The sequence below is a fragment of the Ahaetulla prasina genome, chromosome 3 (genome assembly GCF_028640845.1).
Source record: "Ahaetulla prasina isolate Xishuangbanna chromosome 3, ASM2864084v1, whole genome shotgun sequence".
In the NCBI taxonomy this organism is placed as follows: Eukaryota; Metazoa; Chordata; class Lepidosauria; order Squamata; family Colubridae; genus Ahaetulla; species Ahaetulla prasina.
In genome coordinates this window covers 153,621,742-153,640,448 of record NC_080541.1, presented here as the reverse complement: position 1 = coordinate 153,640,448, position 18,707 = coordinate 153,621,742, and the positions used below count along the sequence as shown (strand labels likewise).

General features: G+C 38.0%; 1 protein-coding gene across 1 annotated transcript in view; it reads left to right on the top strand.

Moving 5' to 3' along the window:
- Positions 1-18,707, top strand: part of ADGRL2 (adhesion G protein-coupled receptor L2) — a 227,671-nt gene that overhangs the window by 179,443 nt on the left and 29,521 nt on the right. Inside the window, exons 10-16 of the mRNA XM_058174688.1 lie at positions 1,751-1,934; positions 6,860-6,982; positions 7,211-7,416; positions 9,117-9,290; positions 11,179-11,388; positions 13,211-13,431; positions 16,382-16,448. Of these exons, the coding sequence (XP_058030671.1) occupies positions 1,751-1,934; positions 6,860-6,982; positions 7,211-7,416; positions 9,117-9,290; positions 11,179-11,388; positions 13,211-13,431; positions 16,382-16,448 (1,185 nt within the window). The remainder of the gene's footprint in view (positions 1-1,750; positions 1,935-6,859; positions 6,983-7,210; positions 7,417-9,116; positions 9,291-11,178; positions 11,389-13,210; positions 13,432-16,381; positions 16,449-18,707) is intronic.

The window sequence follows — 18,707 nt, the reverse complement described above, 5'->3', positions numbered from 1 at the left end:
TGAAGAATCGGGCAAAAGGCTTAAAACAGATATACACATACATCATTGACATAGCATGTGTCACCAATGAGCCCTAAGTGCACCACAACCTCAATTTCTGACTGGGATGGTTTTAGCAGGTCGCAAATGGATAAGATTCACAAAATCTCCCCAAATTACTAATCAAAATCTAGCTAGTGCTAAGCAAATAAGGCAAGTTCTCACTCTTTGGCAGAGGATTCACTAGTTCAGATCAAAGGTTCCCATTCATATTTCTCGGTGATTAAATGAATCCGGCCTCCACAGACCAATTTCTGTTCCACGCTCTGCAGTGGTTGAAGTGGTATCAGCATGTGCAGTTGACTCTTCTGCTTCTCATTAGAGAAAAGAAGAAGAAAATCCTTTCATATCAGTCAAAACTATCTCCCACCTGCCATTGGGGAGGCTAACCATGCAACCATAAAGAGGATATTAAAATGGATTAGGCTAATTAATTTTACTCCAGACAATAGTCCATACCGCTTTCCCTATCCACTCAGACATAGAGCACAAAGTTCTGGACCTGACGTTGCTTTTGTTCATGTAGTGCAGCCTGCTCTCGTTTCCATCGTTTTTGAAACTGATCAACCACATTATGTGTGCGCTTAATGATATATGTAACTAGGTAAATGAGACAAAATAAGCATGATGGCTCAGCAGTGCAGAGCCTGCTCAGTTGTGGGACTACATTAGCCATTAATTTAAGAGTTTCCCTTCAATTGACTTGTCAGTGGATGTGATTTTTTTTATTATTATTATTTTGCCATGGGAATGTACAGGCTGCTATAAGCTGCTTACATCCTGGCTTTACCAACAGGAATCCACATTTACTGCTGTTTCATTCTGCTCTTCATAGGAGTTACAGACAAACTAAAAATCCCTAATCCTAACATATTTCCCATTACGTGCAAACTAGACAGGGGTTTCCAGACAAAACAGATTTTTGAAGCCATTTCTATATGATAGCCAAAGCTACTAGATAGCAGTTGACTAGAATTCTAAAGAAACTGAGAGAATATTATTCTCTTAGTATCATTCCTATTCTGGTTTGTTAAACCATGATTTGATCATCAGAGTCCAGTCCAGTCACTTTGGATCCTTTACCACACATTTAATTTCATATTATTCTATGATTGCTTATTTATTTCATTGGGCAGTTAGTTTATATCATGATTGTAGCCACCAGAAGCTCAATTTTTCTCTCAAGTTTTTCTTAAACAATAACCTTATGGAGTAGGTTGGATTAAATGAGGGTGATAGGCTTAAAATCAACTCATTAAGGCTGTATTTAAGCATGAATGTCTCCCGTCATAATCCAACACCTTGGCTATATATCAGACTGGCTGTCATATGTTTCATACACATATGGCTACATTTATGGGATTAGGCCAATATCTTAACATTCTTCACTTCCCAATTACTTGAAAAACTCCTGCAGATTCATGCATGCCTCAAAGCCCCTTGAAACTTTGGATTGACACCGCGGTTTCCAAATTAAAGCCACGAGTATTTGCCTTTTTGCATTCTTCAGTATGTTAAGTTCTTTTTCATACTTGCTCTAAGGCATGTTGTGCTGATCCTCTTTGTTCTGAAGCAAAGCAGTAGCATTTTTGTCTTTAAATCACTGTAAATCACATTGGCAGTTAAATATTGCAATTGCCATCTGATCGTATTAGGAACTTTCTCCTGCTGCCTAAGGCTATAGAGCCTAATATTTTTCTAATGAATGCAGGCAATCGTTGACACCGTGGACAACCTCCTTAGGGCTGAAGCTCTGGAATCTTGGAAAGATATGAATTCTTCTGAACAAGCTCACGCTGCAACAATGTTACTTGATACATTAGAAGAAGGAGCTTTTGTCTTGGCTGATAATCTTTTAGAACCAACAAGAGTTGCGATGCCTACAGATCACATAGGTAAGTCTTTGCATTTCAGAAAGCCAGGCATGATGCCGTAAATTAAAGGAACAACATGCTAAAATAATGGTTTGGGAATAGTCATATTCATGGTCATGGTATAATGTTTGCTGGAAAATTATATTTGCTCAGGTAGTATTATTCTATTCATATTTTAAAAGATAGAAATAGAAGAATTTTATTTATTTATTTATGACATTTATATGACTGCCCAACTCATTCCTACTATCTCCAGAAACTTACAGAATAAAACCCCAAATTTAGAACCCACTACACCGCCACTCTTCTGGTGATAGCATTCAAACTAACTTCTGGATGGGCTCTACTAATGTACAATCAAACATTGCATGAATGCCTTCCTGGCCACAACTGCCACTTGCTCCTTAAACAGGACTCACAAGTCCAGGAAAACCCACAGATTATGCACTGAGTCCATCCAGGGCTATGCAATTATATCCGAGACCAAAAATGGCACCACTCAAAGGGCGGTATATAAATTTAAATAATAAATAATAAACTAAAGAGTTCCAAGCCCAAAGTCATTCCATCACGCCAGGGTTTAGTTTCCGCCCATTGCTCCCTATTGAGCCCTTAACATTGCAAGATGGAGGCATTGGCAATAGCAACAGCACTTAGACTCATTTTCACTTCACAGTGCTTTACATCCCTCTCTAAGTGGTTTGTGGAGTCAGCATGTTGCCCCCAACAATCTGGGTCCTCATTTTACCAATCTCAGAAGGATGGAAACAACCTTGAGCCAGTAAGAATCAAACTGCTTAACTGCTGGCAGCAGAATTAGCCTACAATACTGCATTCTAATCACTGCACCACCAGGGTGGCATCACTTAATTCACCATGGGCTGAGATATATCATCATAATTGTAATGGATAACCTTATCCAGTGGCTTCATGCAGATGTTGAACAGAAGCAGAGAAATTGCTGAACTGTGCAGAACCCCACAAAGCAGGGGCCAAAGGCCAGGCCTCTCCTCTCTATCACCACTGACTAGGAACAGTTGCAGAGGAAGGAAGTCTACCAGATAATAGCAGCTAAGCCAGACATTTTTAGTTATTGTTTTTCCTTTACTGAAACCATCATTACAGAAATTTAAGCAAATAATTTTTATCTTAACCGTATCCCATTCTGTGAAGTATCAAGATAATAGTACTACCGTATATACTCGAATATAAGCCGATCCGAGTATAAGCCGAGGTCCCCAATTTTACCCCAAAAACTGGGGTAAACTGGGGACTCGAGTATAAGCCGAGGGTGGGAAATGAGGCACCTACCGGTTGGGGAAACCCTCCCTCCTTCAGCTGAGAAGGCTGGCGGCTCCCCGGCCCCGCCCTCTCACTGCACCGGCAGGGCTTCCCCGCGCCGTCCGGTAAAATGTGAAAAAAAGAAAAAAAAAAACTCGAGTATAAGCGTATATACTCGAGTATAAGCCGAGGGGCTTAAAAAAAAAAAAAAACTCGAGTATAAGCCGTATAGACCCGAGTATAAGCTGAGGGGACGTTTTTCAGCACAAAAAACGTGCTGAAAAACTCGGCTTATACTCGAGTATATAACGGTAATCTGTGAAGGGATTTTTATAAGGGCTGATTAAAATTTGTGTTTGTGTAGCTATGTAAGTAATTGAGCTACTTGACCTAGAAATTCTTTTCCCGTTATTTATTATAATTTCATACTGAATTTTATTCATTTTTGATGACAGTACAAGCCAATTTTGACCACACAGTGTAAAGACTGTTTTTATTAAATGCAATGTGATTTCATCCAAGGTGAAAATACATTCAGTGAGCTGTATCTCCAATGTACAAAATAGTCATGTTTCATAAATTCCAAAATAGTTACTGACATTTCAAGCACAATGTATAATTTAAATGCTGAGAAGAAGGAAAATACTTCTTTTTATAAACGTACAAATATCTTTTTCTTACGTTTGTTCCTTACTTATAGTTAAACAGCTTTCTGTATAAACTTCAATCCTTAACAATTCTTCCATTTTATAGATATTAAGAAATGTATTGAATCAAGCTCTAGGGACCAAATATCTAATTAATTGCTGAAAAAAAACCTGTTGCTTGGATTTATGAGTGAAATTATCTGTGTTTCTGCTGGTGAAAATGAAACAATTTACATACACCTAGTGCTGTATTAAGGAACTTAATACTGCATTCCTAAATATGGATCAAAATTTTCTTCCCTAGATTCAATAGCATGTGTTCTTTAGTTTTACCAACTATGTCTTGTGTTTTACCAACACATTTTCTTTATATTGAATTCACTGAATTTATGTAAACTGTTATATCCCTTCCATAATAAATGAATTCAGCATTAAAACGATCCACACATAAATTCTTTGAAACTTAACAGGAAGTTCGGGTGCATTTCATCATTAGTGATGCTTGACACAATTATCTTGGATGAGAATGAGATGCCCCAGATTCTGTTCCAATTAGCTATTGCTTAACTAGTCAGGATGGTCATAAATTAGTCGATTCAGCAGGTGCATGTAGAAACCTGATCCAGCAGGAGACATGACTTCTATAATACCTTACTTACATAGCAGTAACTTTTGCCCAGCCTGGGAATTGTACAGGGAAGTTTTTTTCTGCATGCTAATTTACCTTGCTTACTTGAGATGATAATGCAGTTATACCTTCCCTTCTTCAGCGTCCACAGGTTGTGGTGCTTTCATCATTGGATTGCACCATTGTAATCAAATGATGAGAGAGTGTCCAGCATGGCATTCCAAGAATGGGTGGAGCTTATGTTGGCGCAATGCTGCCTTCATAATTTGCCTATCCTTGATATGCACACTCTGTTGTGTCTTGCCCGCCCTCAGAGCAGCCGGGGCCTTCTTACCTGCTCCCGCACACTGAGGAATGTATGCCTCCTGGTCCCAGTCCTGGCTCCATGCCCACACAAACTGCAGAAGGAGAATCTCCCTGCCCCAGCCCTGACTCCATGCCCAGGCAAACGGAGCAGCTAGACCCCTCCCCCTCCTCCACAGCAGGTGAGCCTGAGGAGGGTTTATTACCAACAGCTGATTGGTGTGACCCTCGCATCAGAAGATTGGAGAGGCGGAGGCTACAGAGGGAAGGGAGGGGCAGGCCTTAATGAGTGCTGAGTCATGGAGCCACACCCCATGGCCTATATAAAGGATCTACTTTCTGGCAGTCTCTGAGTCAGGCAAAAGTCAAACTTATCTTGCTGAAGTCACTTACTGGTCTCCTGCCTGCTCTGAGGACTTTGCTAGGACTTTGGGCAGAGCTGCAGAGGCACGCCTGATTCGGATTTCCCGGACCCAGCCGTCAGCGGAGGAGTGGGACACGACACACTCTCTCTTTCCCTCTCAGCGGGATACTTTTGCTTGCTTGCTTCCCATTTAATTAGTGAAAATACCAAGGTATTAAATTCAGAACATTATACTCTGTGTGTATGTGTGAAGGGAAGAAAGAAGTAATAAACCATGCATAGTTCAATAAAATAGCCCTGCTAAATTTTTCACAAGTCTCTGTGGGGGACATTGGTTGACCTCAATTAGTAGCACATTTTGTGTGGATGTAGAAACCTTTATAATAAATTGTACCATTACTCTTGTCGGACTTTAACTATATTCCTTTTAGTGTTTTTTTTAATTAAATGTTATCGTTCCTTTCTTTGAAGAAACTCAGAGTAATATACATTGTTGTGCTTCCATACCTTTATAACAATCTTGCTGGGTTATCTGGTGCATAGAGTGAAATTTTTAACAGGGTGCTTCTTATCTTTAATTACTATACTACAATATCTACCTGTTACTAAGATATTGTTTTTTAAAGTGCAGGTAAAATGCACATTGTAAAAATGGATGTAAAACAACTGCATCAGTTTCATAGTCACATATTTCTTCCAAGTAAAATACAACACTCAGATTTTTAAAATGATATATTTCAAACTCGCAGGTTGAGTGTCATGTCTTCTGAACCGTTCTTTTTATGCCATCTGCATTCAAGTTAATAAAACTTTAAAGGAAAAGTATTCCATGAAACAATTCATGTATATCTGTCATGTATAAACAAAAACCGTCCAACGCACTCTCAAAAAAACAGGCAAATTTGACCACATTTTTTTTTCATTTGACAATGAGGTGGGCAGGATATTAATTTAAATCATCATCATCATCATCATCATCATCATCCTAGGATACTTGGTTGATGCCTAATATACTGGCAGCAAACCTATATCAACCATCAGTGCGAGTCAGTAATATTTGTGATACATCTTTAAATGTTCAGTTGACTGAGTTTCATTTTTAATGAATAAAACAGATTATTATTATGAATAATTATAATTATAATTATAATATAATATAATATAAAGCATGCAAAACTACTGTGGGATTTCCGAATACAGACTGAAAAAGTTTTGGAACACAATACCCCGGATATCACGATTGTGGAAAAGAAAAAAGTGTGGATAGTCGACATTGCTATACCTGGTGACAGCAGAATTGATGAGAAACAACTTGAAAAATTCACCACATATCAAGATTTGAGAACTGAATTGCAGAGACTCTGGCATAAACCAATGTAGGTGGTTCCAGTGGTACTCGGCACACTGGGAGCTGCGCCTAAATACCTAGGCAAGCACTTAAAAGCAATTGGCGCTGACAAGATCACCATTGGTTAGCTGCAGAAGGCCACCTTACTGGGATCTTCTCGCATAATTCGCCGATACATCACGCAGTCCTAAACGCTTGGGAAGTATTCGACTAGTGATCTGTGATACGAAATCAAGCATAGTTATCTCGTTTGCTGTGTATACTGTCGTTTTGTGTAAATAATAATAATAATAATAATAATAATAATAATAATAATAATAATAATAATAATAATAATAATAATAATAATAATTCTTTTTATTGTGTTCAACCCAGTCCTGGAAGTTGCAGTACTCAGCACAGAAGGGCAAGTGCAGGACTTAAAATTTCCTCAGGGCAATGCCGGCGGCAACTCCATCCAGCTCTCTTCGAATACTGTGAAGCAGAATAGCAGAAATGGTATGTCTTGATCAAACAAGTTATTTTCAACCCCGATAGGAGCCTTTACCACCTCTTCGATTAAAACCCCCCTTGACAGAATTAAAAATGGATCGTCCTTTATACCTTTTGGCTGCCATGTTTCCTCGGATTCTAAGTACAGATATTGTGGTTAGGAAGCTAAGGTGGAAAAGGCTGTGGAACTGGGTGCACTTTCAGGTCAATATAATGGAAGGTTTCTGTTTCCAGGGTTAGCAAAGCTGGTGTTCATCATTTACAAAAGCTTGGGCCGGTTTCTTAGCACCGAAAATGCAACTATCAAGCTAGGAACTGAGTTTGCTGGCAGGAACAGTACCATCGCTGTGAACTCTGATGTCATTGCCGCCTCCATCAACAAGGAGTCCAGTCGTGTCTATTTGACCGATCCAGTTCTTTTCACCCTGGCACACATCGATGTAAGTTATGGAAATGAATTAATGAGAAGGTCATAAAATCAGCAAGAGCAAAGAGCGGATTGGGGGGGGGGCGCGATCATTCCATTTGAATTTTAAATATCGGAAGGTCAGAGGCATAGGTTTATTTAAGTCTGCGAACATAAAATTAAATGAGCCTGGTTCAGTGATTATTAGAACTTAAGTGTATTCTTAATGAAAGCTAATTCAGTAATCAACATGAAAATGTAAATGCCTCTAATTTGTTCCTAAGTGAAAATTAACTCTTACCTTAGCAGCAGGGCAGAAAATACGGGCTTTTACAATTTTGTTTGCTTAATGTAGCAAAATTTAAATAGCACTTAGAGCATTTTGCTCTAATTCTGTACTATCTTCTGGAGCCCATTTACCAGTCACTCAAGTAGGTTTTCTTCAATAGGACAAACTTCTTTTCTTTGAATCAGGTTGACATTGTCTCAGATGACTCTTAAAAGACTCTGCTGGTCATGTCAAAATGCTGTTGAGTGTCCAGGTTAGGATTTTCCATTTACCTAAAGCGATAGATTGGAAAAGCCAATAAAAAGAGAAAAAAACTCTTCCCTTTCATTTTCTGAGATGTTTTCAGTGCAATTTAATCTGGGCTGTCATATCTCTTCTGTTCTTTTACAAGTAATTAAAATTGAGACTGCTAAATTCTGTACCTCTATAACTGTCTGGTTTGGTTCTGCAACCCAACAAAACAGACACAGACTTCAGAGGATAATTAGAACTGCAGAAAAAACAATTGCTACGAACCTGCCTTCCATTGAGGACCTCTGTACTGCATGAGTCAAAAAGAGGGCTGTGAAAATATTTACAGACCCCCCGCGTTCTGGACATAAACTGTTTCAACTCCTTCCCTCAAAATGACGCTATAGAGCACTGCACACCAGAACTACTAGATACAAGAACAGTTTTTTCCCGGAACGCCATCACTCTGCTAAACAAATAATTCCCTCAACACTGTCAAACTAGTTACTAAATCTGCACTACTATTAATCTTCTGATCATTCGCATCACCTATCTCCTTCCACTTATGACTGTATGACTGTATGACTATAACTTTGTTGCAGTATCCTTATGATTTATATTGACATTGATTGTTTCCTGATTGCTTATTTGTACCATATGACTATCATTAAGTGTTGTATCTTATGATTCTTGTTGAACGTATCTTTTCTTTTATGTACACTGAGAGCATATGCACCAAGACAAATTCCTTGTGTGTCCAATCACACTTGGCCAATAAAAAATTCTATTCTATTCTATTCTATTCTATTCTATTCTATTCTATTCTATTCTATTCTATTCTACTCTACTCTACTCTACTCTACTCTACTCTACTCTACTCTACTCTATTCTAAATTATCCAAGAAGTCTGTTTTAAATAAATTTACCTGTTTCTACTGCTAAAAACTACAAGTAGAGAATTTTAGTTGCAGGAATTTAGATTCTCAATAATGCCCATGGTACGGCATGCCTATAACTAAATCGCTAGTTTGTCCTACACAGTCTGTTAGTTATTTCTTTTATTATTTTATTTTGGCATAAACTATATACCTTTTCTCCTGTGTCAGCTTAATTTGCTACGGTACAAAGGGTTGTATTAGATTTAAATAAACTGTCTTTAGGAAGCATTCATATGCATTTAATTGTATTTTTTTCCCCATCCTGATGTCTCACAGCCCAACAATTATTTCAATGCTAATTGCTCCTTCTGGAACTATTCAGAGCGGACTATGATGGGATATTGGTCAACTCAAGGCTGCAAGCTGATTGACACAAATAAAACACATACCACGTGTGCATGTAGTCATCTAACTAATTTTGCAATTCTCATGGCCCATAGGGGAATTGTGGTAAGTAATCCTGACAAATAATGTACAGCATTTTGAAGACCCAATGAAACTCCTGGTCTGTTGAACTATCCAGAGATAACTTATAATCTTACTTTACAGTATTCGGTGGCCTTTGTATTTCAAAGTTCATATATTACACACACATATGGGAGGTGGGAGTAGGAGAGAAAGAGAGTTGAGTGTGGCCACAAGGAATAAATCTGTGTTATAATTTCAATACATCTACAATAATCTACATCATTTATCAACAAATGGCATGTCAATATCAATAAAGGGCTGTGGTGGCTCAGGCTGTAAGATAGCCTGTTATTAAAACACAGCAGCCTGCAATTATTGCAGGCTCGAATCCCACCAGGCCCAAGGTTGACTCAGCCTTCCATCCTTTATAAGGTAGGTAAAATGAGGACCCAGATTGTTGGGGGGGCAATAAGTTGACTTTGTAAATATACAGATAGAATGAGACTATTGCCTTACACACTGTAAGCCGCACTGAGTCTTCGGAGAAGGGCGGGATATAAATGTAAAAAAAAAAAGTATTCTATTCCATAAAGAATTTATTTTATTTTGGCATAAACTATATACCTTTTCTCCTGTGTCAGCTTAATTTGCTACGGTACAAAGGGTTGTATTAGATTTAAATAAACTGTCTTTAGGAAGCATTCATATGAATTTAATTGTATTTTTTTTCCCCATCCTGATGTCTCACAGCCCAACAATTATTTCAATGCTAATTGCTCCTTCTGGAACTATTCAGAGCGGACTATGATGGGATATTGGTCAACTCAAGGCTGCAAGCTGATTGACACAAATAAAACACATACCACGTGTGCATGTAGTCATCTAACTAATTTTGCAATTCTCATGGCCCATAGGGGAATTGTGGTAAGTAATCCTGACAAATAATGTACAGCATTTTGAAGACCCAATGAAACTCCTGGTCTGTTGAACTATCCAGAGATAACTTATAATCTTACTTTACAGTATTCGGTGGCCTTTGTATTTCAAAGTTCATATATTACACACACATATGGGAGGTGGGAGTAGGAGAGAAAGAGAGTTGAGTGTGGCCACAAGGAATAAATCTGTGTTATAATTTCAATACATCTACAGTAATCAACATCATTTATCAACAAATGGCATGTCAATATCAATAAAGGGCCGTGGTGGCTCAGGCTGTAAGATAGCCTGTTATTAAAACACAGCAGCCTGCAATTATTGCAGGCTCGAATCCCACCAGGCCCAAGGTTGACTCAGCCTTCCATCCTTTATAAGGTAGGTAAAATGAGGACCCAGATTGTTGGGGGGGCAATAAGTTGACTTTGTAAATATACAAATAGAATGAGACTATTGCCTTACACACTGTAAGCCGCCCTGAGTCTTCGGAGAAGGGCGGGATATAAATGTAAAAAAAAAAAAGTATTCTATTCCATAAAGAATTTATTTTATTTGGCACACAGTTTCTGCCCATACAGAAACTTTTAACTTTTTAAGCCCAAGGAAGAGAGCAAAATAACAAGCAAGAACAAAACATAAAATGCCTTCCAGAATAATTATATTTTCAGTAATTTCCTAAAAGCCAGCAGAGTAGGTGGAGAATTAAACCCTTTTCAGTTTAATATTTATATTGTTTATTTTAGCATCGCTGTTACCAGTTATTTCGTAATGAAAAGATTACAAGTTATTTTATGGACAGACCAACAGATAGGTTGGGCTACCTCTCCTCTCTCTTTGTTGTCAGGGCAAATTAGCACTTCCAATGAAAAACAAATCTATCTCTTTACCAGCTATAAGCTGTTGCATAAAACAAAATCCTGAATCCTTAGTGTTAGGTATGAAACTGATAATATGTATAATGACACTAATTTTCCTTCATCTTCATTACTTCCAGTACAAAAATGGAATGCATGGCTTACTCCTCACTGTCATCACCTGGGTCGGAATTGTCATCTCCCTCGTCTGCCTGGCAATTTGCATCTTTACTTTCTGTTTCTTCCGTGGCCTTCAAAGTGACCGGAACACAATTCACAAGAACCTTTGCATTAACCTCCTCATTGCTGAATTTATTTTCCTAATAGGCATCGATAAAACCGAATATAAGGTAAGCCCTCCAGACATATATATTTATTTATTCAGGTTTTTGTTTTCTTTTAAAAAAAGTCTTTATTTTGTAACCCCAGTTTTCCTTCCAAAATGGATGAATCAAGCAAGCAACAATAGAAAAACAAAACACGGTCAGCAGCAAGAAAACTGTAGTGAAATTAATTGGGTTTAGGATACATTCATAAATATTATAAATGTCATAGAAACAAGTTGAAACAGAGATTTAAATTATTTTCTGAAGGTTGAGAGAAAGGGAGCCATTATTCTGCAGTAGAACAACGGTTTTATTTTTTAGATCTGTAACCAAATGGCTTCCAGGATGCTTGAAACTGTATTCAGCTCATCTGAAGGGGCACCATAGCGCAAGAAGGGGCTATCTAGATGTTCTTCTTCCAGAAAGATTAATTTCTTTAAAAGAGGATTATTTATTTTTAAGCAGCGTTGTCCAGATTTAAGTCATGTTAAAACTATAGCTATTTTAATTAACCACATTCTGGCACGATATAGGAGATAAAAAGTACTGCAACAGAAACTGTTGACTGAAAGGCCTTAGGTACATTATTCTTATTTAGGGTTATGCATATGTATTTCTTAAGAGACAGAGATTCTACATGCACAAATCGCAAGCATTGCAATAATCATTCACACTGGCATACAGCTCCTTGTAAAAGTCCCGTGATCCTCTAACAATAAAGTGTGAATCAAGCCAAATAAAATAACATTTATAGGAATAAAATAGAAGCAGTACTGCTGATAGGCGTAAAACCAAAGCAGTACTGTTAAAGGCTTAAATCCCCGTTATGGATTTTGTAGTTCTTAACTTAAAACCATAACTGAGCCTGCAATTTCAGCCCTAAGTCATGCTGGTCATTAAGCATGCTGCCATGAGACTGCGCCCAATTTTATGTCCTTTTTTTTTTTTGAGCAGTTGTTAAGTGAATCAGCACAGCCACTAAACACAGTGGTTGTTAAGAGAATCCATTGTCTGAGATATCACACACACACACACCCAGAAACTGGAAGTAAATGGCATCGTAAAACATTGTAAATCACTATCACTGTGATTGTAGAACAGCTATAAATGAGAGCCATTTGAAAGCATCCAAAATGATCAAAATTACCCTATATACTTATTTTTAAAGTTTCTGAACTGCCCTTCTCCCTCAAAAGGGGGACCTTTTATTACCTTCACTTTTCATGATGGAAGACGTAAATTTCAAGGCCTGAATCAGAATTCCAACTTTTCTAAAATAAGCTTTCCTCAAGTTTAAGGATTTCGTTCTTAGCCTGGTTAGTGATATGGCGCTTCTTCTTATGTAGAAAAGGAAGAAAAAAATTGAATACGAGAAGGAAATGGAATTCCTTGCAATGGCGTATTCTTTTTTCCCCCTTCAACAGAAGTTATAAATAATACATTTAGCCATGGTGTTTCTTTATCTTTCTGTACCAAATCATTTGCAGTATAAGCCTTGCAGCAGACTGTTAAGATTTCTGTACCCAAAATTAATAGGCTGCTTTCCATACTTGATATTCCATTACGCTGAATAATGTGAACAGGCACACATTTTCCATATCTTAACTTACAGAGTGCAACAAAGGACAGGGTACAGCTACCGAGAACACACAGGCATTTAACCATGCCGAATAGAAACTTCTGCTTTGGAGAGGTTCTCTCAGCCTGAGATTGTGTGTAGTAGGTGCTTTCTAAAATCTGAGCACTGGGTTGGAACCACCTTATTCTTATTTTTGGAAATGTCAGACTACACAAGAAAGGTTGAAGAAGTTGTAGTTTGCATTTGATTGTTTCTGTTTCTTTGCAGATTGCGTGCCCCATATTTGCAGGCCTCTTACATTTTTTCTTCCTGGCAGCCTTTGCCTGGATGTGCCTAGAAGGGGTACAACTGTATCTTATGTTAGTAGAAGTATTTGAAAGTGAATATTCCAGGAAAAAGTACTATTATGTTGCTGGCTATCTCTTTCCTGCAACTGTTGTCGGTGTTTCAGCAGCTATTGACTATACAAGCTATGGAGCAAATAATGCGTAAGTATATATGTTTAGCATCTAGCATTTTGAGTTATTTTGCTGAGTGTGCTAGCTATCAGACAGAAAGCCAAGCCTGCTGAAATAAATGATGAATGAAACACAACAAGTAAAAGAAGATCTGAAGACATTATTAGAAGGGAATGGTACTGTGATTCTATTTTAGTCCTTTATAATTTTTTATATGCTCCAGTTTGTAAATAATGGCATTATTTTACTCTGCATCTACTTACATTAAAAGAAGCTGGCTAGAATGATTAGAGAAGAAAATGTCTATAGAGATCCTCAGTCAGGTGCTTTTTTTAGGAGGCAACTGAACTCTCTGGTTTTTCTTTGAAGACGTTTCGCTTCTCATCTAAGAATCTTCTTCAGCTTTGACTGAAGTAGGGAATGGAAGAATTTATATTCCTTGCAGACAGCTGGTCATTTGCATTCTTTTTGAGAGTCGTTGAGGCCGCCTGGAGTCATCAGGATCACCTGAGTAGTGCAAATGGGTTTGGAGCCTTCTTAGAACTATTGAAAGGACAGTGTTGTAGATTTCTTGGATGAGAAGCAAAACATCTTCAAAGAAAAACCAGAAAGTCCAGTTGCCTCTTGAAAAAGCACCTTTGGGACAAAAGGAATATTTGGTTTTTTGAAGGGGTTGGGGCACTGAAGACAACAATTCTTGTGAAATCAAATTTGAGTCAGTCACCGGGACCAGAGATTACTCTTCCAAACTTTTGGACTCATGCTGGAGCCAATCTTCTCTCTACTGGAATACATGCTTTGGTCTGTTCTGTGAGCTGTGTTTTATGTGGTGCTTTCCTATTGGCTGATTGGTGCGTTGATAACTGGCAGTTGGCTGTCATTTCCTTGTGCTTCCAAGCCCTTGTATTTGATAAGCTGGTGATAACTGACAAGGGGACTGTATCCAGGCTTCAATCATTTCCTTGCCTATCTTTGTACCTGAATGGCCAACTATTTTTGTTGCTGTGAAAATAAATGTGTGTCCTTTGTTTGTTGCAATGTGAGGCTATCAATGAAAACTTAGGAGCCAAGGGCTTGGCAATACAAGGAAACGACAACCAATTGCCATCCATCAACATATCAAACAGCCCAAAGGACATATTCTATTAGAGAGAAGATGAGCTCAAGGGTGAGTCCAAAAGCTCAGAAGAGTAAATCTCTGGTCCCAGTGACTGGCCCAAATTCAATCTCACAAATTATCCTGGGACATGGATATTTGCCTTCATTCACAGCAAATCTTGGTTACTTTTATTTGTAGTCCCAATGGAATTTACATGAAAGAATAATTATGGGGAATTTTGCTGAAATCAAATTATATTATTGCAAAATATAATACCTTAGGTTTAACTTTTTTAAAGGTATCATTGTTTAGTTGGTCTTCTAGTAAAATATTCTCTGAACAATGATAGCTGAACATTTCAACATTTGTTTTTCGATTTGGTTATATTTTATCAGGTGATCTTCTGTTTATCAAATAGAGTATTGCATAAAGTTATAAAAGATAAACACAAGATATTATTGAGGATTTATATAACTGAAGGCATAAATATGCCTTCTAATAGACTCTTGCTTTGCTCATTGATTAAATACTTACAGCATGGTCAGATATTGTTTAATACAAGAAGTCTGCTTAATTTTGCTGTTGATGAAAGACAAATAAAAGTGATTCATTAGGGAGCTACTTGAAATATATAAAAAATGAATAATTAAATGAATTGAGTCCTCATAGCCGATGCTTAAATTAGTTTAATGCTATTTCCTTTTAATTGTTGGGAATGGTGGCTTTTTATTGGTAGTGCACTTTTTTGCTGAAAAAGTAGGATGTCTGATTATTTTCTGATAGGTATGATGATCAGATATTAAAGCAGAATTAAGCTTGATTCCTGGTGATTGAATATACATATTCATATTGTTTTCATGGCAAAAGTGAAATGAAGGTGGGGGATTTTTTGGTTTCCTACTTTAACTTTCAGCTTGGGGATTTTATAATAATCTCCCTTCCAAGTCAGGTCTGATCTTGCTTGGTATTTTTTTTTTAATCAGTGAAGCTTACTAGGATCTATCTCTTGCTATAGTTAAACAATAGATTAAATAGTACAATAGCAAATTGTAATGCACTGTGCAGCAGGGACATGGATCACATGTGTGTCAGAAGCACAAAAATTGCCCTATGTCTAGAAAAAAATGGAGGAAAATAACTTCATCTACCATGTTGTTTATTAACTTAATTTTTCAGCATTTTCTTTATTTTCCTGCTATCAACTCTCAACTTGATTTAATAGAACAAAAAGCAGGGACAGAGAGAGAGAAGAAAATAAATCAGGGTAAAGAAAGGATTTATGTATTGTGTGTTGAGGTTAGATAGATTCCAGTGCTCAAGAACATAAACAGAACTGTGGACAATACTGCAAACCTATTTTTTATTATGAGGCTGTGGTTTGTAAATAGTCCTTCAATAGGAAATGTCTAGTTTAGATAAATTTGAAAATAAACAGTTGGTAATCAACAAAAAAATGTGATCAATAGCATAACAAAGTTCTATAAAATATATGTGTTTATCTATAGTTTAATGTTGTTCAGATTTCCATACAAAGAATGTTTTATGAACAAACACATAACTTATTTCCACTAGACAGGTTGTGTGGTGAGGAGAGATGGATGGATGGATGGGGTAGTGTACTGCAGATAGTAAAAATTCTGTTTGCTCATTAATTATTTTCACTTTCACTGATTTAGCCAGCCTCCCCAAAATTCCAAACCTAACTTACCAAGAGAGTGATTTATAAGAATAGATTTCAAATGGATTTCCAATTAATGCCATTGCTAAAATATGTCTCATAAACATGAAGTCAGTGAAAGTTATTTTTTTGCGGTTTTCATACTATTTTTTTGTTCATGGACTGGTTGTTGTTTTTTTCCCCCTCTCTCTTTTCTAAAACAGTTGCTGGCTCAAAGTGGACAACTATTTTATCTGGAGTTTTATTGGGCCTGTTACCTTCATTATTCTGGTAAGAATGTGACCGCTTTCATTTTAGTGTTTCTCCCAGATTAATTGATGTATCTTGTTTTTGGTTATTAGATCATAATATTTCTTTATAAAAATACCTATTGTAAATGAACCAAAATGGTTTGTCAATTTTCAGGGATATTGGTGGCTATCTTTGAAATGAATTAGGGCCCTGCATGCACACCTGTTGTATAAGGACAGCAGCATTGCTATATAAATTACAAATGTGAACATTAATACTTGTCACTTTGGGTGGTAGCTTTTGGATTTCTAATAGTTAGTGGATTATGAAGGCTATTCATCCACTTTCAGCACAGGAAACTGATGGATGACTTTGGCCCTAGCATTGACTTTTAGCACAACATCTAAGGCTTGTGGCCTCTACCAACTTCCATATGGAACGATTAAGTTGGTTTAACTCATAAAATTTACGGATTCAGCTGGTTTCCAATAGGCACATGGAAAAAGTTCCAGTAATTCAGTGGACACATCTGGAATATGAATACAGTAATGAACTTCTTAGGACCACACTTAAGTAGCTTCTTCTTGGATACTGATCCAAGTTTTACTGAATAGCAACAGGAGATGAACCACCTAAGAAGATTCCTGGATCAACACATGCAAACAATTACAAGTATAATGTTTATGTCTATGAGCTCGGAGAAATCGCGGCAAGATGGAAGTAATACTGGCAGACATTTCCTAATTCCATGAACTGAACTTCACCTGAATGAACTGGCACACAGTTTAAGAGTTCTCCTACACTCAGTTCTCTCTAAGTCTTTTTACAAGACTCAGGTTCAGACTAGCCAATTTTTTTCTTTTTAAAAAAAATTAATCTGCTTTGCTGGTTCCTAAGTTGCACCCTGTTCTGAACCAAAGCTCATTGAAAGCAGTAAATGCCCCTTTTTTTATATCTCAGTTAAAAGGCTCAGGGGCTAGGACGTTGAGCTTATCGATCGAAAGGTTGGCAGCTCAGCAGTTCGAATCCCTAGTGCTGCCGTGTAACGGGGTGAGCTCCCATTACTTGTCCCAGCTTCTGCCAACCTAGCAGTTTCGAAAGCACATAAAAATGCAAGTAGAAAAAATAGGGACCACCTTTGGTGGGAAGGTAACAGCGTTCCATGCGCCTTTGGTGTTGAGTCATGCCGGCCACATGACCACGGAGACGTCTTTGGACAGCGCTGGCTCTTCGGCTTTGAAACGGAGATGAGCACCACCCCGTAGAGTTGGCAACGACTAGCACGTATGTGCGAGGGGAACCTTTACCTTTTACCTATATCTTAGTTAAACTACTGTAATTCACTTTATATGTGCTTCTCTTAAGGATAACTTTGAAGCTGAATGTGACATAGAATGCTGCTCTTCATTTGCTAGTCAGTTTAGCAGAATAATATGTATTTTGAAGGAACTGCATTGATTGCTAATAGGGTGCTTGGCCAATTCAAGATGGTGTGATTAGCTATAAAGCATTTTACCACCTGGATCTCCAGTTACCTTTGCAGCCAGATACCTTCTTATCTGGCTGCATGCCCTACATCTGGGTACTTACGGGACCGCCTGGGTCTCACGGGACCGCCTGCTGTTACCTTATGCCTCCCACCGACCCGTATGCTCACACAGAGAGGGACTTCTCAGGGTGCCGTCCGCCAGGCAGTGTCGGCTGGCCCCCAGGGGAAGATCCTTCTCTGTGGGGGCTCCTACTCTTTGGAATGAACTTTCCCCTGGTTTACGCCAAATACCTGACCTTCGGACCTTTCGCCGCGAACTGAAAACATATTTGTTTGTTCACGCGGGGCTTTCTTAAATTGTCTAGATTTCGAATTTTAAATTTTATTTAAGTTTTAAACTGGGTTTTTTAGATTTTTTAACCATTTTAATTTTTGGCCAAATTGTATAATAAGTTTTTTAATCTGCTTTTAATTGTACATTGTTTCTTTTTTACCTTGGCTGTACACCACCCTGAGTCCTTCGGGAGAAGGACGGTCTATAAATCTAATAAAATAAAAATAAAAAAATAAAATAATCTCTGATGGCGATCCTATGGCACGTGTCCCACAGCTGGCATGCATAAGCATATCAGTGGGCACGTGAGCTCAGCTCCGGCGTGCATGTGCACAATGGCCAGCTGATTTTTCAGGCCTTCTGGGCCCACCAGAAGTAAGGAAGCAAGCTGTTTCTTGCCTCCGGAGGGCCTTGGGCGGGGGTGGGAAGGCCTGATTTTCTCTCACCTGGCTCCAGAGCCTCTCTAGGAGTTTCG